At 41.0% G+C, this 24219-nt stretch overlaps 1 protein-coding gene across 2 annotated transcripts in view; it reads left to right on the top strand.

The window, feature by feature from the left end:
- The window catches only part of PARP11 (poly(ADP-ribose) polymerase family member 11), a 68589-nt gene extending 57179 nt beyond the window's left edge, over positions 1-11410 (top strand). For both annotated transcript variants that reach the window (XM_090273858.1, XM_090273860.1), the window contains exons 7-8: positions 9048-9199; positions 10938-11410. In XM_090273858.1, coding sequence (XP_090129984.1) covers positions 9048-9199; positions 10938-11254 — 469 coding nt within the window. In that variant the 3' untranslated portion in view covers positions 11255-11410. The remainder of the gene's footprint in view (positions 1-9047; positions 9200-10937) is intronic.
- Positions 11411-24219: the final 12809 nt, after the last annotated feature.

The following is a 24219-nucleotide window of genomic DNA, read 5'->3' as shown; positions in this document are numbered from 1 at the left end:
GGGATAGCCAGAGGAACAGGAAACCAAGGAAGAAACTGACTGAGAGGCAACAACCGGAAAAGGTGGGAAAAAACAAGGGAATGTGGTCACAGAAGCCAAAGGAAGAACGTGGTTTACATAGGTAGGTGTCGTCCTCAGTCACCTACGGAAGAGTTGCCAAGTAAGATAAATATTGAAAATATCCTTTGGATTCTGCAACAAAAAGGTTATTGGTATTCTTGATGAAAACAATGTTGGTAAATACTATACAGAGTGGGGCAAAAGTAGGCTTACAGTTGTGAGTACACAGAATAGTTTATTCTTGTTACTATTTTTTAATTATTGTATTATTTTCCATATAAACAACTGTGAACCTACTTTTGCCCCACCCTGTATTATAGTCACAGCAAATGTTGACAACTCTTTCAAGAAGCTTGGCAGTGAAGAGAATGAGAGCTCTGAGAATATGGGTAATGTGGAGTTGGGAAGAGCTTTTTTGTTTTCTTTTATGTTTTTTGAATTAAAAGATGGGAGAGACTTGAGCATGTTTAAGGTATAATAGGAAAGAACCTATGGAGAAGGAGAGTTTAAAAGACAAGAGAGGGGGAGGGTAATTGATGCATTAAGGTTCCTAAAGAGGTGACTTCCGGCCAAGATGGAGGCTTAGACGGACATGCTTGGTCTCCCTCTACAACTAGAGAGGAATACAACTACTTCAAAACAAAAGATAACTAGAAATTCCAGAAAATAAAACTACACAGAAGCCCAACGTACAAAGTTATAAACCAGCGGCGCTCTTCGGGCAGGTAAGAGCGAAAGTAGGCAGTGCTGTTTGCGGTGGCACCAGGGACAGCGGCAAGGAGAGCAATCCCGGCTGCAGTTGAACCCCAGCAGCTCGCGACCCCAATGCTGGGAAAAGCAGCCACCACATCGCCTCGAACGGTGAGGCCCAGAGGGCGGGAGGACGGATCCTGGTCTCCTAGCGGAATAACTGCAGGAATCCATCTTGGACCCCCACCCCCACACAAAGCGCCACAGCACTGTGAAATAGGTTGCGGATCGCCACCGGCCGCTGGGCAGTGACGACAAAGGGCCACAGCGCAGCTAAAAAGATTGCGGATCGCCACCGGTCGCTGGGTTGTGACGAGTAAACAGGCACTGCTCCCTATATCCGGCCCAAGAAAGCAAAACACATCTGTCAAAATGAGGCAGACAACTATAGAAATCCCAGTGGCGCAGCTCACCAGGCAACAGATGAAGAATCTGACAGATGAACAAATAAGAAACCTGTCAGAACCTCAGTTCAGGGCCATTGTTATCAGGTGGCTTACAGAATTAACAAAAGATCTGGAAAAAGATGAGAAAGAATTGAAAAACACTCATACTGAAAGGAACAAAACCACATACGAGACAGATGGTGAGGAAATAAAATCCAGAGTTCAAATCAACAAACCAGAACACAGAGAAGGAACAAACAGTCAACCAGTGTGGAGAGAGGAAACAGGAAGCAAGGAAAATGAGGAGAGGATCAGAAACCTCTGGGACAGCTATAAGAGACCGAACATAAGAATAATTGGTTTGCCAGAGGGCGAAGAAGATGAACTAGAAATTGAAAAATTAAGTGAAAATATAATAAAGCAGAACTTCCCAAACTTGGGGAAGGAAATAGACTTATAGGTCCAGGAAGCACGGAGAGTTCCAGAAAAACTGGACCCAGGGAGAACCACTCCAAGACACATTATAATCAAAATGTCAAGAGTTAAAGATAAAGAGAGAATCTTAAAAGCAGCAAGAGAGAAGAAAAGAATCATGTACAAAGGGGTCCCAATTAGACTATCAGCTGACTTCTCGAGGGACACCCTGCAGGCAAGAAGGGACTGGCAAGAAATATTCAAAGTAATGAAAATCCAAGACCTACAACCACAAATACTCTATCCAGCGAAATTGTCATTCAGAATAGAAGGGCATAGAAAGTGCTTCCAGGACAAAATAAAACTGAAAGAGTTCATTAGATCCAAACCACTATTATATGAGATGTTAAAGGGACTGGTTTAGAAAAAGGAGGGTCAAAACTATGAACACTAAAACGAAAACTGCAACACAAGAACCAACAACAGAAGCTAGGGAACTGAAACAAAGGCAAACTAAGTAGGCAATGAGAGTAGAAAAAGAATTATAGGTATGGGGAACATATTGGGGGGAGGTCAGCAGGGAGGGGGAAGGGGGAAAGGAAGGGAGATGGTACAGGAATTAAGAAGCATAGTAGGAGGGAGTGGAGTAGACAGGAAGAGGCTGAGAAGAACTATATGCACAACCAATGGGACATGGACTAAAAGGGGGGGACAACTGGAGGGAGGGGGTCACCGGGTGGAGGGGAGCAGAGGGAAGGGAAATTGGGACAATTGTAACAGTATAATCCATAAAACACATTAAAAAAAAAAAAAAGGTTCTTAAAGAGGTGTGAAGGAACAGAATGCAGAGAGCTCATGTCAGGAGAGAGACAAGGGTAGCCCAGTTACGTTGTAAATAAGCAGAGGTTGGATATGAGGACAGGAGTTAGGTTGGAGCTCCATCCTGATACTTGTAGTTTCCTTCCTGAAATAAGAAATGAAGGCCACCTGCAGAGAGTGAGGTGTTGAGTAGGTGTGGATATGAGGGAGAGATAGAGGAAAAGTAGAGATTTGAAATGGTCACTGTGCAAAATGGCTGAGGAAGTGCTAATTTGGGAACTATAGCATTTCCATCAGTGCTGAGGGCTGAACTAAAGTTGGCATGTGTGAATTTGCAGTGGATACCATGGGGATGTTGTTTGACTTAGTTCAGCCATTCAAATTTAAGAGCAGAGAGAGGAGGTGATTGAGTTGATCCAGGGTTGGAAAGGAGAAGGCAGCAAGGAGAAAAGGAGCAGTGAAATCTGCTGTCTCATTAAAAATGTGAAATAATTTGGATTCAGATCAGAGATTCTTGGTCCTGGCTGCATATCAGAATCCCCTGTGGAGCTCTGTAACAAGTAGAGCTCTCAGTCACCCACTCCTGACCCATCGAATCAGAATCTCAGCATTCTGACATTATCTTTACAAAGTTCTGCAATGAATCTGATGTTCAGCTAGGGTGGAGAACCACTGGTCTAACCCTAGGAAAACTTATTTCAATCCTGAGCATGACGGTATTTCTGCTGCAGCTCAGAGTACATGGCATATCCAATTTAGCCCTTTTGGTATTCTAGTCCCTGAGATGGTGGGTGATTGTAAGAGAACTTTGAAAGCTGGGTGCTACCATATTTTCAGTAACCTCAGAAACGAACGTAAGGTTGGGCAAAGGTGGGCAGGATTGTGAAGAACTTAGTATAGTCTGAATCCTATGACTTTTTCCAAAAGTTTAACTGAAGTCCAGGAGGCCCTAGAACTCCACATGAGCCTTTCTGGAACACCAAGGTCATGGTGTGAGAACCTCCACATTTCACAGGTGTCTTAGCAGTGGGCACTAGAATAAATCGTGCTACAGGGATACAAAGGTTGGACCACCTCATCCCACTCGGCCTTCAACTGGTATCATGACACTATATTCAGTCCAGTGACCAAGCAGGTTTTTAATGGCCCCACACCTGGCTCTTTAACTAACCAACACTTCATTTATAATATCTAAGAGACTTGAGTAAATTTTCAACCCAAAATTCTAACCTGTGCCTGAAAAGTAGTGAGTTGAACATCCTAATTTTAGAGTGGATTCTAGTCATTATGGACCATGAAGTTTGACATTAGAAGGATGTATATTAAACAATGTTTACTTAGGAAAAAAAGCAGAGTAGATGAGTGAGCCCTTTGGGGTAACTTGATTTCCACAAAATAGTTGAAAAGGCTCTTATGATGAAGACAGGATAGAGAAATATGTGTGAGGTGAATAAGTATAAAGAAAAAAATTAATACCCAGTTAAAGGTCATATGCAAACAGTAACTTGAATGGCATGCATGCTTTCTGCTTGAGCCCTTCAACATTTTTATCAGGAATTTGGATGAAAATGTGGAAGACTTGCGTATCACACAGGTGAAAGATTCAAAACTAGAATGGCTTATGTGTTGTGTGAATGAATCAGAAGTCAGAAAAACCTTGGAAGATTGAAACAGTGAGTCAAAACAATATGATTATCTTTTTAAAAATATGCATTGTTTTAAAAAGTACATCAGGCTTTTAAAAAGAGTGTTGGCATAATTTGTTTTCTTTTCAAAAAGGTTTTATTTATTTTTAGAGAGAGGTTAAGGAAGGGAGAAAGAGAGGGAAAGAAACGTCCATGTGAGAGAGCATTGGTCGGTTGCCTCCTGTACACACCCCAAACAAGGACCAAACCGACAACCCAGGTATGTGCCCTGACCGGGAATCGAGTTGGAGCCCCTTTTCACTGCGGGTCCATGCCTGACCAGCTGAGCCAACACTGGTCAGGGCTAGCATCACCTGTTCTTAGTGAAAACATGCTGGCTTCTCCTGAAGTAAATATTTGTTTAATGCACATCCTTCTAATGTCATGCTTTGTGGTTTGAAGAGACTATCACCAATAGATCAAAGCATATACATATAAATTTTGATACATATTGCCAAATGGCTTTCTATTTCTTTCATCATTTAAATGCAAGTATCCACCCCCCCCATAGTCACTAAGCTACATGGTTTTTTAAAAATAAGTTCTGTACTTTTTAAATTGCTGTACTAAGGTAAAGCTTAATTGAAATAAGTATACTGCATTAGGTTTGTAAATCATTTGTGCAAATATACCAAGCTGAGAGAAGTCTAATGTGAGAAAGTTCTGGGTGTTTTAATTGACTCAAACTTCTGTAAGTCAGCAGTGTGGTGCCCCTGCTGCGAAATGAATCCAGTGGTGAGCGGCAGTCAGTGCTGCCTGATAATATCTGGACTCTGTTTCTATTTCCTACCAATGTTGATAAACCAGAAGGTATCCAGCAGACTCTTGTCAACTGAGGGCTATCCAGCACAGATAGAGAAGGTCCTGGAAGCTCTGCTGTGTAAGGAACAGTTGATGGAGTGGTGTATATTTGACCTTGGGAAGAAAGCCTCAGTCCGTATTCATGGTTATTTTTGGATATTTGCAGAGTAGTTTTGTATAAGAATATTTGAGTTGTTCTGTGTTTGAAAGAGAAGAGCTAAGACCAATCAATGGAAGTAATAGGAAGGCAGATTTTGATTCGGTATGAGGGTGGATGTACTTTGCAACAATTAGAGCTGACCACAAGTAGATCGCCCTGTCATGCAGAGCAGTGAGCACTCGATACTGGAATGAACTAAAGCAGGCGTTAAGTATCGATCTAGTCGTCGTCGTCGGCAGCCGTCCATCTCAAGAGACGATGGTGTAGCTTCTTAAGAGTCTATCTGCACCGCCGAGAATGGCTGTGCAGTCCGACTCGGGAGTGACACGGTATCTGTCTCCTCCCGTGTTGAATCGACATCTTGCGATGACGCTGGAGTGTCCTCTCCAGCGAAGCTGAAGCTACAGAGCCTGGGCAGGGTGATATGGAGGGTCTGCTGTTGCCCATGCAGCAGACCCCCCCTCTCTTCGCAGCTGAAGGGTCCAAGGGAAAGACGGAGTCAATACAGCTTGGCTTCAGGTGCGCCGCAGGAGTTGCCGGTGTTGACTACAATGTCAAACCGCCTTAGGGACTCCGGCTCCGGATTTTCTGTCGGGGTTTACTCCCTTAGCCTTTCCCCTGAAGAGGTATGCCGCAAGGCAGCGGAGGTTTTTTGGAGTCAGAGTTTTCCTTCTCTGATGTGCCCTGACTGGAAGATCGAACCAGCGACACTTAGCTCGCAGGCCGACGCTCAATCCACTGAGCCAAACCAGCCAGGGCTCAATCGATCTAGTAGAGATATAATAAATAGAGGAAAGGGATTATTGTAATTTTCAAAACATTGATTTTATGAAATATTTTTAAAGTGAAAATGCAGCAAATAGTCTACAGACACCTGTGTACCTACCAATCAAATTTAACATTTTAATATTTGTCACATTTCCTTTTACTCTGAGTCTTTCTGTTTTTTTTTAAGATACAAAGCCTCATAGATACAGGTGAAATGTGTACCCCATCCCCATCCCGTTTTCCTCCCTCCCTCCTGAGTATGGTGCGATGCTTTCTTGTCCATGTTTTTATATTTTTTACTACCTATACATGTGTGCTTACACGTTATGCAGTATTATTTTGAGTTACATGTCTCTTCTTACAACACTTTTTACATTCAGCATTATTTTTCATAAGTTATCTATGTTAATACATGCAAGTCTAATTCATTACTTTTTTTTCATCACAATATATATATATATATATATATAATTGTTTTTCTATTATAGTTGTCCCATTTTTCCCCCATTGCTCCCCCACACCCAGCCCACCCCTTCTCCCACAGTCATTCCCCACCCCATTGTTTATATCCTTGCCAGCACTTGTTCTTTGTTGATTTGTTGATGATAGCCATTCTGATTGGTGTAAAGTGGAATCTCATTGTGGTTTTTGGTTTTTTTTACGTATATTTTATCGATTATGTTGTTACAGTAGTTCTAATTTGTTTCATCTTTGCTCCCCTCTGCCTAGTACCCCCCTTTCCCTCCAGCAATCCCACCCCCCTTAAATTATGTCCATGGGTCGTGCATATAAGTTCTTTGGCTTCACCCTTTCCTACATTATTCTTAACATCCCCCTGTCTATTTTGTACCAACCAATTATGCTTCTTAGTCCCTGCACCATTTCCCCATTTCTCCCCCTCCCACCTCCCAGCTGATCACCCTCCAAATGATCCTCATACCTATGATTCTGTTTCTATTCTCATTTGCTTAATTGGATTTTGTTTTTACTTTTTAGATTCAGTTGTTGAAAGTTGTGAGTTTGTTGTCATTTTAGTGTTCATAATTTTGATCTTCTTTTTATTAACTAAGTCCCTTTGACATTTCATATAATAATGGCTCGGTGATGATGAACTCCTTTAGCTTTACCTTGTCTGGGAAGCACTTCATCTGCCCTTCCATTCCAAATGATAGCTTTGCTGGATAGAGTAATCTTGGTTGTAGGTTGCTTTTCGTGACATTGAATACTGCTTGCCAGTCCCTTCCAGTGTGCAAAGTGTCCTCTGAGAAATCAACTGATAGTCCTATAGGCACCCCCCTGTAGGCAACTCTCTGCCTCTCTCTTGCTGCCCCCAGGACTCTGTCTTTATCTTTCACCTTTGGCATCTCAATCATGATGCGTCCTGGTGTGGTCCCACTGGGTCCAGCTCACCCGGGACACTCCGTGCTTCCCGGACCTGTCTGTCCATCTCCTTCACAAAATTTGGGAAGTTTTCCTCTGTTTTTTCAACTCTTGCTTCCTCATTCTGCACTGGTTGTTGTTTTGTTTTTTTTTCCTTATGTTCCAAATCATTGATTTGAACCCAGTTTCCTTCCCTTCACCACTGGTTTTGTGTGGATTTTCCTTCATTTCACTTAGCATAGCCTTCACTTCTTCTCTTACGTGTTTTCCATACTCAAGGATATCTGTCAAGCCCGTGAGCATCTTTATCACCAGTGTTTTGAATTCTGTGTTTGTTAGATTGTCTATCTCCTCATCTGTTAGGTTGGCTATCTCCTCGTTGTTTAGTTCTCCCACTGGAACCTTGATCTGTTTCCCCTTTTGGGCCATACTTCTGTGTCTCCTCATTCTGACAGGCTCCTGTGTTTGTTTGTCTCTGTGTCCCAGGCAGAGCTGTTGCAACTGTTACGTTGTAAGGAGCGGAGCCTTAGGGATTCGTCAGTGCAGGGCGACCTGTTTCACCACGTTGTGGCGCTGTATGTGGGGGAGGGGTTAGAGAGGGAACAATGCCACCTGCCCAGCACTCACCCCTTTTCCAGGCACTTCTCCCACTTCTGCATCAGACTGGTGCCCCTCTAGCTGTTGTCCTGGTCATTGTTCCCAGAGTGGGTGTGTCTGCAGGCGTTCCAGGACTGCGGGGGCCCTTCAAACAAGCTGACTCTGCTGAGAGACTGGCAGTTTCTGCCTCCACCCCAACCCCCACTGGACTGCACAGTCAGAAGCAATGAGGCTCAACCCTCCCTGGCGCTGGGACTGCGAGCTTCAAGGTCTGGTGAGGAGCCTGGAATCCTCTCCAGGTGTCCCTCCCAACCTTGTAAAACATGCGACTGCGCTCTCTGCTGGCCTGCCGCAGCCACCACAGCTGCTGCCGCCAGCACACCACGTCCTCTCTGCCCTGGCTCCTCGCCGCCCCCCCCCACCCCCAATCTGGATGAGCATCTCCTCTCCATATCTCTGTTTGTTGGACTTCCATGCACCCTGATCCCCTGGAACTTCTGGGTGCCTCCAGCTCTGAGTCAGCTGTACTCTTTCCCAGCCGTGGAGGGAGACGCAGCGTGTCCGTCCACGCCTCCATCTTGGCCAGAAGTTCTAGTTCATTACTTTTAACTTTCATGTATGAATATAAAATTGTTCATTTTTCTATGAGAGAATTTTAGGCCGTTTTCAATTTGTTTGGTTTTTTACTGTTACAATCAGTGCTACCTTGTTAAAAGAGATTTGTCCATTGTGAAGAGGTTGAACTGATGGTTTAATATCCCACCAGCCCTAAGATTCAAAATTCAGTTCAATTCAACCACAATTTTTTAACCTCTGGGAATATAAAAATTAAAGCATGGCCCTTGCTCAAGGAATTCACTGTTTAAAGATTCTGTGCACTTTGTATTATTTAATTGTTTATAATGTCATTTTTAGGCATTGTAAAACTTGGCTGCCTTAGGCAATCACCTTTACTATAATGGAACATTGTCTGGCTTATCTATAGTTTGGAGTATAATTTTCAACCTTAAGTCTCAGTGTTAACTAATGATTTTTGATGAGGTGATTAATGTGTCCAAGAGCATTTGAGATGCTTCTTCAGAACTGCTTTGTCCACTTATGATTTATGTTAAAGAAGTGTTTTCTGGTTCATGCTTCCTATTGAATTTTACCCCTTAAAAAATCAATATCTGCCACTTATGGTATATTTCTGTGTTTGTTTTATGTCTGTGTTTATTGTGTTTTTAGGAAAAAGGCTCAGCTCAAGAAAAAAAGTGGTGTGCCTCAGATTAATGAACAAATGCTGTTTCACGGGACCAGCAGTGAATTTGTGGAAGCTATTTGCATTCATAACTTTGACTGGAGAATAAATGGCATACATGGCACTCTCTTTGGTAAAGGTAATTATCAGAATTCTAGGTCTAATTTGAGTCTTTAGGAACAAATCTCTCTTTGGAGACAATTGACTGTTTTGTAATTCAGCAGTTTGATAGTCACTAAGTTAGAAGTTATTGTACTAAGGCCCTGGCACACCCGCAGAGTTTCTGAGCCACAGAAAGCCACTTACTGCATGTACAACATAGAGGACCTTTTTATTGGATTCACTCACACCCCACTCCTCCTCATTCATATGGGGCATCATGTCCCTGTTAGCTGATTTCTGCATTACATTTAATTTTCATGTATAAGTCCTTTCCATGGATAAAATTAATGCTGTTCTATGTCAGATATAGAGAGAACTATAAAATAAATTAATTACATTGTGCACAGGTCTAGTACTAGTATTTTTTGTTTGTTTTGTTTTTTAGAAAAAGATAGGTAAGAATATTAATGAGCAATAAGGACTAATGGGGGAAATCCTCACCTTTTTTCTAATGTTGGGAAAGTCCAAGTTCTCCAATTTATGCCCACTACACAAGCAAATTAAGGAGAGAGGTGAGGGGAAAAGGTAAGGGATGGACATTTATTTTGCTGGTTCTTACTTTGTACCTTACCTCCATCAAGAGGACTGACTGCCACTTAGGATCAGAATGTGCTATCATTTTAAAAAGTAAATTAATTTTTAAAATAACTACTGAAAAAGCTATTTCATTTATTTAACTGTAAGAGGACAGAAAAATGTTACATAAATCCCACCAGTATTGGGTAATATGAGACTTAGAAGTTCTTTAAAAAATTTTCTTAGGGTAAGTGTTCCCATAATGATGTCAATCTCCTAGGCCTGACTCCTGGGAAGTCAGATGCTTTACTGAGTTTTCGTATTTAGACAATGAACCTGTGAGATTGTTCTTTTGGGATGGTCAGATGTGAAGAGCATCGCACTCTCCTGGACATAGAGTCCTATTATTTTCAGAAATGTTATTGAATTATTACTCTGTGTCATAGGAATGTGTTTTGGGGGTTTAAAATCATCTATGTAGACCAGTAGTTTTCATTGCTGTACAGGGTAGCCGGGTGAGGAAAGTGGTGGAAGGAAATAGAAATGGGAGGGCATCCAAACACTTAAAACTGAGGTCCATCCTGGCTGGTGTGGCTCAGTGGATTGAGCGCTGGCCTGCAAACTAAAGGTTGCTGGTTCGATTCCCACTCAAGGCACATTTGTGGGTTGCAGGCCAGGTCCCCAGTTGGGGGTGTGCGAGAGGCAACCAATCGATGTTTCTCTAACACATGGATGTTTCTCTCCCTCTTTCTCCCTCCCTTCCCTTCTCTCTAAAATTAAATAAAAATCTTAAAAAAAAAAAATCCAGGTCCTCTCATGACTTACAATCACAGAAATAGTTTGTATGTGTCCTACCTATTGGATTTCTTTGTAAGATACCTTTTGGAACAGAAGTCTGGCAGCTCCATTTTTGTGTGGGTGGGGTGATGTTGGTGTTGGGGACTGGTCTGTACAAACACATCTACCCCGACGGCAGTCTGAATCCCAGCTGTCCATAACAGAGGAATTCCTATCTTTTCTTAAAGATCCATATAGGAGGAAATTCAACACCTATTTTTGTTAAATAATCTTATATGTCTATTCCCCTAACAATTAGAGTGTTTTTGTTTGTATTCCATTGTATTTCATGTATTCTTCAGAGTAATCTTGGCTTTTTTTTTTTTTTTTTTTTTTTTTTTTTTTGGTTCTTTTTGTTTAAGGGACCTATTTTGCTAGAGATGCTGCTTACTCCAGTCGCTTCTGCAAAGATGACATAAAACACGGAAACACATTTCAAATTCATGGTGTAAGCTTGCAACAGCGGCATCTATTTAGAACATATAAATCTATGTTTCTTGCTCGAGTGCTAATTGGAGATTATATAAACGGAGACTCCAAATACATGCGACCTCCTTCCAAAGACGGCAGCTATGTGAATTTATATGACAGCTGTGTGGATGACACCTGGAATCCAAAGATCTTTGTGGTGTTTGATGCCAACCAGATCTATCCTGAGTACTTAATAGACTTCCATTGATTTGACTTCCAAATCTCAGTGATCGAGGAAGTTTGTTCTTTTTTGCAGGAAGATTTGCTCTCTTGTCATCTAGCCGCTAAATGTTAATTACCTGACACTTTTGAAACTGATATGAAAAAAAAGTGGCCTCCATATAAAAAGACATACTGACTTTAAGGTTGTTTTTTTGTTGTTTTGTTTTTGTTTGTTATGCACGGTCTTGCGTGTTAAAGATCGACACCATTACCATTTTAACACCTTGCAGTGAAAGATACCACTCAAAATAGAATCAACTGAGGCTCAGTTAACATGGTCATTTAGAGTTTTTAAAGTTTATGTGTGTGTTATCAGGATGAATGTTTTCAGTTCAGATAGACTTATTTATGTGTATGTTCAGAAAATAAAAATAGAGACCTAAACCTGTTCCTTCAGAGGAACTGCTCCTTTGTAAATTGAATTCTGATGTTACTGTCCACCAAACAACATGCTGCTTTGTTGGTCTTCTGAAGGGGGGGATTTGAAACCTAGAAGCAGTCTGAGTACCTTGAGAGAAGTCAGAAATGAGAAAATTATTTGCAGTGCTTCTATGCAAGCTGGAAGGAGAAAGTCTGGGTAGAGTGTCCTGCTTCTGAGTGCTGCGGACAGTGGGCTGCAGTCTCAGACCTGCTCCTGTCCCTGCCCCATCGCCCGCCTCTGAACTGACAGATGCTGCAGCTGTGATTACTCGTCCACCAAGGCTCTGGAACTCTTGTACCACGACTCGTGCACAAAGTGTTTATAGCAGCTTTAAAGTGAAACTTTTATTCATTATCCAAAATATTTACTTTCCCTTTGTTTTGGAGTCCCTACAATGATTACTTCTAAGATATTTTTATCTGCCCCTGCCCCAGACACACAGCTATTCAACAATGTTCATAAAATTCATATTTCCCCTTTTTGATTCATTGTCAAAAGTATGGGATGCGTGAAACATCTGGTTTATTCCTTTGAGTAGCAATTGACAATCGGCTAACTCTCTTGAAAAGTTAGACAAAATTCGTAGTCATGTTTAATGGAAGTTAGTTTACCTGTTTCATCTATTTTGCTCTCCTATTCTAAGGAGGAGTAAGTAATGTTGCAACAGCTTCTTGCCCCTAAAGGTATTTTAGCAGATGATGGACAACAACTGGGCAGAAATGTTATATAGGAGTTCAGGTGTTAGATGGGGGATTGGCCATACAACTGTTAAGAGTTTTTCAGTGAGTCTACCAGGAAAAGAAAAAAGAAGAACACTTGTATCAAGTCTTTCCCAGAAAAGTTTTTTCTAATTCAGTCTAATACTGAATTCTCTCTGTATTATCCTCACCTAGTTTGGCTGAGGGGTAGTGAACATAATTCAACTTCTCAAGAAAACCCAATAAATATCCATGTCTGTGTTGTTCAGTTCAGTGATTTGAATTGGGAAGGCATCTAGGAATAATAAAAATAAGAGAGTATGGAACAAGATTAGGTATGGTAATTCTTTACCTGCCATAGATCCCTACGTGTTTCTTATAGCCCAGAATACTGGTGATTGTGCAGTCGAAAGTAAGTAGTACACAGGAAATTGCATTTATAATACTTTGAAACCAAGTAACAGCAAAGAGTGCCTGACTCAGATGCGCAGACTAACAGTTGGTTTTGCTGAAGTGCTGTATTTAGAAAGAACACATTTTAGAAACATGCAGAGGTCATCATGGAAATAACTGGAGAAAAAGTCCCCAGGCTGTCTTGTGAGTGGTAGCACACCATGCTCTAGCCTCGTTCTCAAAAAACTATGTTAGAGACATTAGAAATTTAGATTTTGAAAATCTTCTTTGTGCTATTTATTTCTTTTACATACCAAGAATGTTTAAATAGTCTCCCTGTCAACATGGCTGTCTTTTTTCTGATTTAAAACTGTTGCCTCTCCCATCACTTGACTGGAATAATTGCTTTAGTGTTGGGGTTCTTTTTCTGTTAGGCATGTGCAGATCTTATCTCAGGGTGACTAAGAGCCCAGAGCTGAGATTTGCAAGGCAATCTGAACTGTGAACCTAATTAGTTGGCTCATATGTACTAAGTAGAGTGCACTGCAATAGACATTGTAAGAAAGAACTGTTTGAGAATTTACTGTCAACCCCATTTTATAAGGAAGAGCCCATTTTGATACATTTTTTCATGTGATAGCTTTGAGCTAATTGATACTAAAATTCGGTTTCTTTGTTTTGATCCATGGATTGAGTTGAGAATCATAATTTCAGTATGTTATATATCACTGGTCTGGATGCAGCCATTTGTCACCGTTTCTTCTTGTCATCACATAATGTGGGTGGGACAGTGAAGAGAGAGCCACTCCAGGTTAAAGAAGTGATTTTTAAAAATTCTACATTGAAAACATTTCTGCTGATAGTGACTTCTTTTTCACTTTGGTGATATCAGCCTCAGGGTTAAAAAAGTATGTTTATAAGAAATTTTCATAAATCTTGCAGTCATAAACAGGAAAGTTTTGTATTAGTGCAACTTTCATTTCTTGAGTTACAGTGAGGATAAAAAATTTGTAGCCATTTTGATATGTGAAAATATTATTTTTACATGTGGGGATGAAAGCTTCCTACAGCAGGTCTTGGCTGTTTGTGGGCCGTGTATTTGTGTCTGTGATTTCTGTGTCTCATCTCCACCTGGCAATATTTAAACCTCAGTTTTCAGCTCAAACTTAATGGACTCTTAAGGAGTCTGTTGCTTGCCACTCTTACGTAACCCACTTGCAGATGAGAAAAGTCTCTTGTTCTCAGTTTGAATTACCCTGAACAACAGCTCATCAGATAACCTGTGAGGAAAATTATGTACTTGGTGCTTGGTGCTATTGAAAGTTCCAAAACAGATAAAGGCCTAATGCCTATGGCCTGCATCCTTTGCTCTCATTGTGCTCCCCCAGCTCTGAGGAGCAGTTCCAGGGGGTGAGCACGCTTCCTGCCATCCGTCCTACCTCCAACCAGCCCCTCCCGGTACCACTACAGTAATTCCTTTTGAAGTGAGTTAGGCATTTCATTTAATCTTTTAATCTTCTATTGGCAAAAAAAGGGAAAGTATCAAAAGATCGCTTAATTATAGAGCTGAGAGAAACAAGAGACAGAATAATCAAGGTTTACCTGTGGAACAAATCAAATTTTCCATCTACTAAACTTATATCCCACTCTGTCTAAATATTGGACTATTGTCATGAAAATTCAACTGAGCTTTGATTAATGATGTAGAAATGTGACATTCTTACAAGTTTTGTTTTTAGGCCATCAGGTACTTGAGGTGCCCTCCCAGATCACAGGAATAACACAGGAAACAGCCGGATAGTGGTCCTCATTGTTATAGTTGTCCCCTCTCCATGGGGAAGGATGTTGGTTTATTTCTCAATAAACATTTATTTTTTGCTTGAAACAGAGATAGTTCATTTCTAGATGAAATTATAGGTTTTGTTCTTGTAAAAGAGAACATTAAAAGAGGATGAAAAATAGCGGGGGAAGGAGAAACAAAAGCCTTGTCAAAAATTATTTTGGTTAGAAACTTTAGCAAAGTGATTTTGTTTATTTTTAGCTCTTTGTATAAAATGCAGGAAGAGATTTGGTGAAACAAGCTGCCCTGCCTCACTTCCTGTGAATAATTTTATGAAGCTGTTTGGGTCCACAGATATGAAAGAAACAGATATCTCAAAGAAATAGTAAGCGCATGATTATTTGGGGACTTCCTGGTTAGTGAGTAGTAAACACAGGAGCGGTGAGCCCCAAGTGTTTAGGAAAGACATCCAAAGTTCATCCATTAACTTTCACTTTTTCACAGACGTAGTTTACTTCACCTGTTTTCTAAGACTCCAGGCAGGATGGTGGTTTATGTAGCCTCTCTTCCCCTCGCCCCTTCCTATCCTGACTGTACTTGATCCATCCCAGGTAAAAAGATGTCTTGTTAATTCCCAACACCCAGACAGTAACTTTCTTGCTATAATTGATCTGAGTCTCCTGCCGTAAGATTATATAATCCATTTCCTCAGCTCTGATTGCTTGGCTTTCATTCTTCAGCCCTGCAGGCTAAGCACATGGCTTTTATTTGAACTTTCTCATTGTGTGGCTGTGTATCTGAGAATTTAGCATTGGTTTCATTCGTTTTAAGTGGCTTCTCATGAGATTGGAATGCAGGCTTATAGGGAAGGTAGGATTTACTAGATGGCTGCAAACTGCTTGTTTAACTCTCTGTCTCAGTTTCCTATTCCACTTGTCCCGGTTTACTAACCTGTCTCATCCAGTCCTTCATAAAGTGCACCTTCTGAAAAGTGAACCTTATTCCCCTGGGGAGTTATCCAAGGTCACACTGAATCAAACAGCAAAGCCAGAAATAAAACTCAGCTTCAGCAGCTCCCAAGATGGCCCTTGGTCTCCTTTAAGGAATGAAAAAGAGGACTGTGGGCACCAACAGCGCTTCTCCAAGAATGTTAACCACTTGCAGACTTACAATGCCTGCAGCTACTACATGTTATCTTTGAGACATTAAAGCATAATGAGCCCTTTAGGAAATGGTATTTTTTAAAAAGGGACAGAAAAACACAAAAAGTACAATCTGGATTTATAATTGATATCACAAAAATAATTTGAACTAAATTCTGGATTGTGATTCTCTTAAACTGGTTTACCAAAGGGAAGTCAGCATAAGCCAGAGTCCAAATTCGCTTACTGTATAACCTCTTGGTAGAGGATACAGGAGGCTTTTTAGCTGCGGAATACACAAATGTAAATAGCTTAAATCACCCTACTGAGGGAGATAGGCAGCAGAAATCCCATTCGTGCCATTGCCAACCACACCCAAGGACAGGTGAAGTTAAGGGAATAAATCTCAGTTTGGAGCATCAGCATAAAGCTGATGGATATTTTATTGAGATCCTCCCCAAGACCTCCCCTAAATTCCTAGCCTTAAAAACCTCTCAGATCGAAGGTCCCCAAGTGCACTCTCCCTTCCAGGAACATACCCGTGCCTTTCCCTTCCTCCTCGCCTTCCCCCACAGACGAGCATCTCATAAACCCTAAGGGGTCCTAGGAGACTTGAAACCAGGGGAGCAATGGGCAGCAGCAGCTCATTTCGGGCTAACCCTCTGAACCTGTCCCCAAGGCCCCCTTTTCTCTGATTTAGTGAGTCAAAGCAGCCCAGCTTAGGCTCATTTCCCCAACTAGTCTCTCGTGTTGTTTCTGCTGTCCTAGGCCCTTCCTTGTTTCACTGTCCCCAGCTTTAATACACATACTCTCAAAATCACCTGAACTCGTGAAATCTTTCCTGCACAAAGTCAAGAACCCACACACTACTGGCTGACCCCAGGCAGACCCGCTCAGGGCCAGGTCCCCTTTCCGTAACATGATCAGACTCTTAAAAGCATGGCTAGATTTCTCCCTAGGCCACATCTGGTCTGACTCGGAACTATTTTTGAGTCAAGGTCAACAAATACAGTAGAGCAGGGATCATATGCATTAGGAGTTAGGAGTTTTAAGTAAGAAGGGAAAGGAATTGACCTGGTTTCCCCCGCCAAATCTCTACTACCACTCAGTCCCCTTTCCCCTTCAAGTGCACAGCTCAGTGCCTGCAGTGTGCCAAGCAGTGAGCAAGTCTGACGTGGCCTCTGCCCTCATGGAAGATCTAGCAGGGAGGGGCACATACTGAGCTGTAGCAAGAGTGATAGGCTTTACCGAAGGGGAAGTTCAGGCCACTGTGACCTCTCGATGAAGGGATCTGACCTATCCTAGGGAATCAGAGAAGGCTTCCCTCAGAATGACTTGTGAGTGTGGAGACCTGAAAGATGAGTGAAGGTGACGGATTGATTTTAGTCCCCCCGACCACACCCAGCTTATTCCGTCTCAGGCTGTGGGGAGGTGAGAAAAGCTAGGTGTGGGGTGGAGGCAGATTGGAGCATTTTTCTCATTAAAATTAAGATGACAGAATTAAAACCACTTAAAGAGCGCCCTGCACCTGGCTCTGGGTGTCAGCCCCAAGGGAACCAGGACTAGCACTAAGGGTACATGGAGAAAGGAGCATAGATTTTGTAGATTAAAAAAATTTTTTTTTTAAATCCTCACCCAAGGATATGTTTACTGATTTTAGAGAGCGAGGGATAGAGAAAGAAACATCGATATGACAGAGAAACATTTATCGTCTGCCTCCCGTATGTGCCCCAGCCGGGGATCAAACTCACTATCTAGGCATGTGTCCTGACCAGGAATCAAACTGGCAACCTTTTTGGTGTACGGGAGGACCCTCCAACAAACTGAGGCACCCAGCCAGGGCGATTTGGTAGATTTTTATACAATTACTGAGAATCAAGGTGCTTGTTACATAGAGGCATTCTCTACCCTGTGCTTTTGCTCATGCCTTGCTGCCTGCCCTCAGAACACCTACTCACATACCTGCCTATACCTTCAAAGTCTTATTTATTGGGAACATGGGCTTGGGAGTCAGATGACCACATTGAATCCTGGCACCACCCCTTACCAGCTGTCTGAACTTGAGGAGGCTGCTCTCTGTGCTTTAGTTTCCTTGTTTGTAAATAGGGATAATGATAATGCCTGTCAAAGACACAGATGAGCCTCAATAAATGTTAGTAGTATTAATATGTAAGACCCCTTTTAGGAAGTGTTCTGTAACTGGTACTGCCCTCACAGATCTGGGATTTTCATGAGATTCACACTGCGCTGGATTTAAGAGCACACTGTTTTCCCGTAGCATTTACTTTGTCAATGCTCTTTATCCAAAGACCACCAAAAACAGACCTGTAGTTAAACAAGGTGGGTTATAGTTGTCAACGTAAGAAACGTCCAAACCTGTAAGAATATTTATGAGTTTATCTGAGCCAAACTGATAACAATTGCCAGGAAGCAGAATCTCAGCAGATTGAGAAAAGGCTCCGGAAAATGGCACTTTTACCACTTATTTTTTACATCAGAATCAAAGGGGAAGATGTAAGGGGGTTGCATGAAATTCGTTGGTGATAGATTAGGGAGGTGGGAGAAAGTGAGTGGGGTCGGTGGGTGAGTCTCTGGGACTGGATAAAAAGTAGAATGAATAGACACAGACGTCTTTTACATTGGTGGATACAGGATAGTTAACAGTCAACAGCTAACATGAGAGCAATAACAATGAGGGGATTTGTGGTCTCCCCTCTGGTGGCTGTGTTTTTAAGGGGTGCAGAAAAAAGGAAATTCCTTTGCTATTTTAAAGGGATGTTACCAGGTGTATTATCCTCGATGCAAAAAGACAACAGACAGGCTTAGTTAAAGGGAAGATTGACCTTTGTGAGGGAACAACACCCGCCTAGGACATGACCACTTGCTGTGAACCGCTTTTAGTGAGAAAGTGAATTTCAGACCACCCTGCGTGCCTACTTTTGGTCTCTTGAGTTTGTAAGGCTGCCACGCAGACCTCCCCTGAGCTTGTCAGGTTTAGTGTGTGGCCCCTTTTCATCCGTACAGTGAGGGAGAACAGACCATGGGGACTGCGGAGTATCTTAGTAAGAGGGTGTTAGAAAGAACTTATTTCAGGATTTGGGTTTTGGCTGGGTGATTTGGGGTGCCTCTGAGGAAATGGGATCTTACCTTAGATTGGGTGCTGTGCAGAAGCAGGGCAAGTCTATGACTGGCTGTCCCAGTCTCATCTATAGGAAGAAAGACTAGCTGGAGGAAAAGCTGTCATTTGTAAAGAAGCAGCAGTCATTGGTTTTGGCTAAGAGCTGGGTTGTTGGGCGTTTTGCGGTGGCTTAGTGAGCTTATTTTTGTCTGAGCTCAGCCAAGATTATGAAGTGACCTTGTTTTGTCTCATATTGTCATCGTCTCCAAGTAACTTTGTCTGAGGTTGGTGTTCTGAGAGTTTATGTTCAACAGCAGAACAACATGACAGTCGGAGTGCCAGGCCAGTTTCTAAATGGCAGGGGCTGCCTTTTTTCTTTTTTGTTAAGTAACTGTTTTATTTGGGCTAGTTTTCTTCCTCCAGGGAAATGGTAAGTGAATATATTCATTCATTCAACAAACACTTGAATACACATCTATATCCACTACATATCATATACTATGCTAAACACAGGTTACAATAATAAGAACCCTGTATTCAAGGAGCTCAAAGTCTAGCATGAGAAGAGATTTAAAGGTTGCATGCAAGCCCTGGCTGATGAAGCTCAGTGGATTGTGCATCAACCTGCAAACCAAGAGTCGCTGGTTCGATTCCCAGTCAGGGCCCATGACTAGGTTGCATGCCAGGTCCCCACCTGGGGGTGTGTGAGCAACAACCACACATGGATGTTTCTCTCCCTCTCTCCTTTCCCATCTCCCTAAAAGCAGATAAAATAATATTAATAAATAAAGAGATCAGACATTAACTTAAAAAAAAAAAAAAGTTTGCCTGCTTCAGTCAACCTTTTTTTTTTTTTTTTTTTAAATGCCTTCCTCAACTTTGCCACAAAGAACTCCAGGCTATGCCCGGACACTCCAGTAACGACAAACACCCGTCCCCACTAGGCAATATTAGAGATTCAACGTCAGAAAACCTCTCCTTACCTTGATCTGTAATCTCCTGCCCCTGTATCACAGCACCTGGCCTATGTCTTCCCATTCAAACCCACACAGGTTTTCTGTACGTTCCCTGTTGCCGCTTTACATAGTCAACACGCGGAAGGCGTAAGTGAACTCTGATTCCCATCTCAATACTGTACTGACTATTCATATTTTTCTCAAAAGAATACTTTAATTCAGCAAATAACTTAATGTTAATTCTGTGTGAATGTATGCCTTTGCTATTTAGGTCCATTTTGTCTGACTAGATGACAGACCACATTATTGGGAGGTTTCCAAATTACGGTGAGAACAGCGAACACTAGATGGCAGCATCTTACTTTGGAACTGGCACAGCCAGTCTGGGAGCTGAGTTCCTATCTCTTCGACTGTAGAGAACAGGGTCAAAGGACGAAAATATCCAGTCTCTTTTTTGCCACCAGGTGGGACAACCCTGGTCAAATTCTCCTGGGTATGTATTTATCCTATTTGTGATGATTGCTTGGAAAAATGGGCCCCTTCCCACTAGTTTAGAATCTTGCCTGTCTGAAAATTCTTCCTAAACAACCCTTTACATACTATAGTTTAATATTATTTTCTTTCCTTTTCTTATATAAAGTTGTATTTAACCCAGGAAACAATGACAGGGTACTTTCTGAATTCATAAATACAAAGATAGTTGCTCTTTAAACCTTATCTTTTCAGACATAAAATAAAAATCTGTAATTCTCAAATTATGAAGACTTGAAGTTTTGCCATTTCTTACCATTGTTAATACCTTAGAACACAATGTGCATATTCTATGCTCTTTACAAAATGTATATCAGACCTGGGCCAATGTGGCTCATTTGATTGGAACATCGTCCCGTAACTGAAAGTGTGCCGGTTTGATTCCTGGTGAGGGCACCTGCCTGGTTGCAGGTTCAGTGCCCAGCCTGGACACATGCGGGAGGCAACCAATAGATGTTTCTCATGTCAATGTTTTTTACACCTTTCTTCTCGCTCTCAAAGCAATGAAAAAATGTCCTTGGGTGAGAATTAAAAAAGAAAAAAGTATGTCAGAAAAGATGGGCCATAAATTTAGCTTAAAAAGAATCTGTGATGTATCAACATGCATGTTTCTGAATGAAATACTTCTCTCAAAATCTGAGGAGTTGAGCTTGGTACACTAGAAATTGTTTAAAGATGATTTCATACTCTTTCTGTGAAACTGCGGTGGGGTCAGATAATAATTTGCCACTATGGAGGACAGGAAGAATTGACTTCCTGAGATTATGTTTTAGTGTCAGAGCTGGCAGAGACCCAGGCATTGCAATTTCCAGTCCAGAGATCTATCTTTTAATTAACTTTGTTGCTATGTGGCTATAGTTGCCTGATCTTAGTGCTGATATCCTTCATTATAAAAATATGTGTATTATAAGATCAGCATTTTAAAAAGGTATGTGTCATGGGTTTAGCATTTTGTGTTTGAACAGCAATGTGCTATAATGAAAAACATAGTTTTAGAGTCAATCATCCTAGGTTACATACCCAGCTTTGCCGCTTTTCAGCCCCATTAGCCTTGGGGAAGTTGCCCAGCTTTTCTGAACTGCTGTTTCCTTGTCTTTTAATGTTGTTGGGAGAATTATCTGGGGCTGTATGAGTTATGAAAAGCACTTAGCACAATGTCTAATATATACTAGTTGCTCAACATTTAGATACAGATATTAATTGAGTTGTTCCAGGAGGAGGGTATCTGTAAGGTCATGGTGAGAGGCCCAGATGGTCGGGGAGAAGTCATACCAGAACAATCTAGTGTTAGATCTCAACACTGTTGTTCACCTCTCAGGAAGCACAAGAAATGGATACAGGAGAGAAAACCCAAGGAATAGAAAGGCCGAGCAACATAAATAAGAATAGATCTAAGATTTAGGTTCTTTTTAAAAAATATTTTATTTATTTACTTTTAGAGAGGGGAAGGGAGGGATAAAGAGACAGAGAGAAACATCAATGTGAGAGAGAAATATTGATGATTTGTTCCTTGTACATGCCTGGCCTGGGGACCGAACCCACAAGCTATTCATGTGCCCTGACCAGGAGTCGAACTGGTGACCGTCTGGTTTGCAGGACAACACCCAACCAACTAAACCACACTGGTCAAGGCTATGAATTAGATTCTTTACTATCCATCCCCTGGCTTCCAGTCAGATGTATATTTTGTCCATTCCAGACAGCCCTTGTGGGCTGGGGGCAAAGCAGGGTTGTGGATAAGGGTAATATGATTTTGAATATCCCTTCCAAGTGATGACTTCCTGTTCAAAATTCTTTGTACATTTTTGTTATAAAAAAAAAAAAAGCAACAACAGCACTTAATGCTTTGGCTATATCTAGATTATCATGGACTGAAGTTAGGTAACCTGCCATTACTGACTGTCAAGTCCTCAGAGTCAGACCATAATTTGACTTTCAAGTCCTCAGAGCCAGACCATAATTACTCTTCTCTTCTGGTAGCTCCTAGCTCAGTGCCTCAGAGATTCATATTTATATTTATATTTGTTGGGTTTATAATTAAGTGCATTAGTGTGAAGCTAGTTTTGGCTCTTCCACCAACTGGAAAGGCACTTCCTCCTTCTGAGCTTCAGTTCAACATCTGTAAAATGAGAGGGTGGTCAAAAGGCCTCTTCTAGTTCTCTCTTCCATAACACATAGCTTTCACTCTCTGAAAGCTACCAAAAAAAATGAAAATAAGATCAATTCTGCAAAGAGATTTATGTTCACAGTTCTCCCAGTTTTGAATAGAGTTGGACAATAAAGTGGATGATAAATAGAAAACTGAATTATAAGCAAAATGTACTAAAATAAAAAGGATAAAATAGCAGAAATTGAGGCTATTTTTAGTGTATTGAAAGGTCTTTTAGAGAAATTCCACTCTGTATATTTTTAATTAACTTTATTGGGGTGACATTGGTTAACGAGGTTGCATAAGTATCAGGTGTACATCACCCATATATAGACACAAAGTTTAGTCTCCTTCCGTCACCATTTGACCTGCTTTACCCTCCTCAATCTTCCCCAACCCCCTTCCCCTCTGGTAACCATCATACTGTTGTCTGTATCTATTCAGTTTTTCGTTTTGTTTTGTCTGGTCATTTGTTGCTTTCTGTTGTATATCTTACATGTGAGTGAAATCATATGGTTCTTGTTCTCTCTCATCTGACTTATTTCATAGCATGATACTCAAAATCTATCCATGTTGTGGCAAATGGCAGCATTTTATCTCTTCTTATGGCTGAGTAATATTCCATTGTATATGTATATGTACCACATCTTTATCCAGTCACCCACTGAGAGACACTTAGGTTGTTTTCATGTCTTGGCCACCATGAATAATGCTGCAATGAACATAGGGATATATTTCTTTACAAGTAAAGGTTTTCAAATTTTTTGAGTAGATACCAAGAAAAGGGATTGCTGGGTCATAAGGCAGGTCTATTCTTAATTTTTTGAAGACTCTCCATACTGTTTCCCATAATGGTTTCACCATTTACATTCTCCCCATCAGTGTACAACGGTTTCTTTTTTTCCACATCTTCTCCAACACTTGTTATTTTTTTTTTGTTTCTCGATAATAATCATTCTAGCAGATGTGAGGTGGTATCTTGTTGTGGTTTTGATTTGAACTTCCCTGTAGCTAGTGAAGTTGAGCATTGTTTCATAAATTCATTGGTCATTTATATGTTCTCTTGGGAAAATTGCCTGTTCAGGTTCTCTGTCCATTTTTAAATTAGATTCTTTGGTTTTTGTTGTCAAGTTTTATGCATTCTTTGTGTATTTTGGATGTTAGCCCCTTACTGGAGGTATTTTTTGTAAATATCTTCTCCTATTCCATTGGTTGCCTTTTTGTTTTATTGACAGTTTCTTTTGCTGTGCAGAAGCTCTTTAGTTTGACACAGTTCCATTCTTTTTTTTTTTTTTTTTTTTTTTTGCTTTTACTTCCCTTGCCTTTGGGATCAAATTCATAAAATCCTCTCTGAGACCAAGACCTGTAAGTTTAGTACCTATGTTTTATTCTATGTACTTTATTGTTTTAGGTGTTTTATTTAGATCTGATCCATCAAGTTCATTTTTGTGTATTGTGTCAAGTAGCCGTCTAGTTTGATTCTTTTGCGTGTGGCATTTCAATGTTCTCAGCACCATTTACTGAAGAGGCTTTCTTTTCTCCATTATATATTTTTATCTTCTTTGTCAAAAATTAGGTGCTCATATATATGCAGAATTATTTCTGGGCTCTCAATCCTGTTCTGTTAGTCTATGTGTGTTTTTCTGCCAATATCATACTCTTTTATTATTGTAGCTTCATAGTATTATTTGAAGTCAGGGATTCATTGAGATTTTGATGGGATTGCATTAAATCTGTATATTGCTTTGGGTAATATGGCCATT

The sequence above is a fragment of the Furipterus horrens genome, unplaced genomic scaffold (assembly GCF_987537825.1).
Source record: "Furipterus horrens unplaced genomic scaffold, mFurHor1.1.pri manual_scaffold_4, whole genome shotgun sequence".
NCBI classification, from domain to species: Eukaryota; Metazoa; Chordata; class Mammalia; order Chiroptera; family Furipteridae; genus Furipterus; species Furipterus horrens.
The sequence above is the reverse complement of the archived record's forward strand: the minus strand, read 5'-3'. Positions and strand labels throughout refer to the sequence as shown.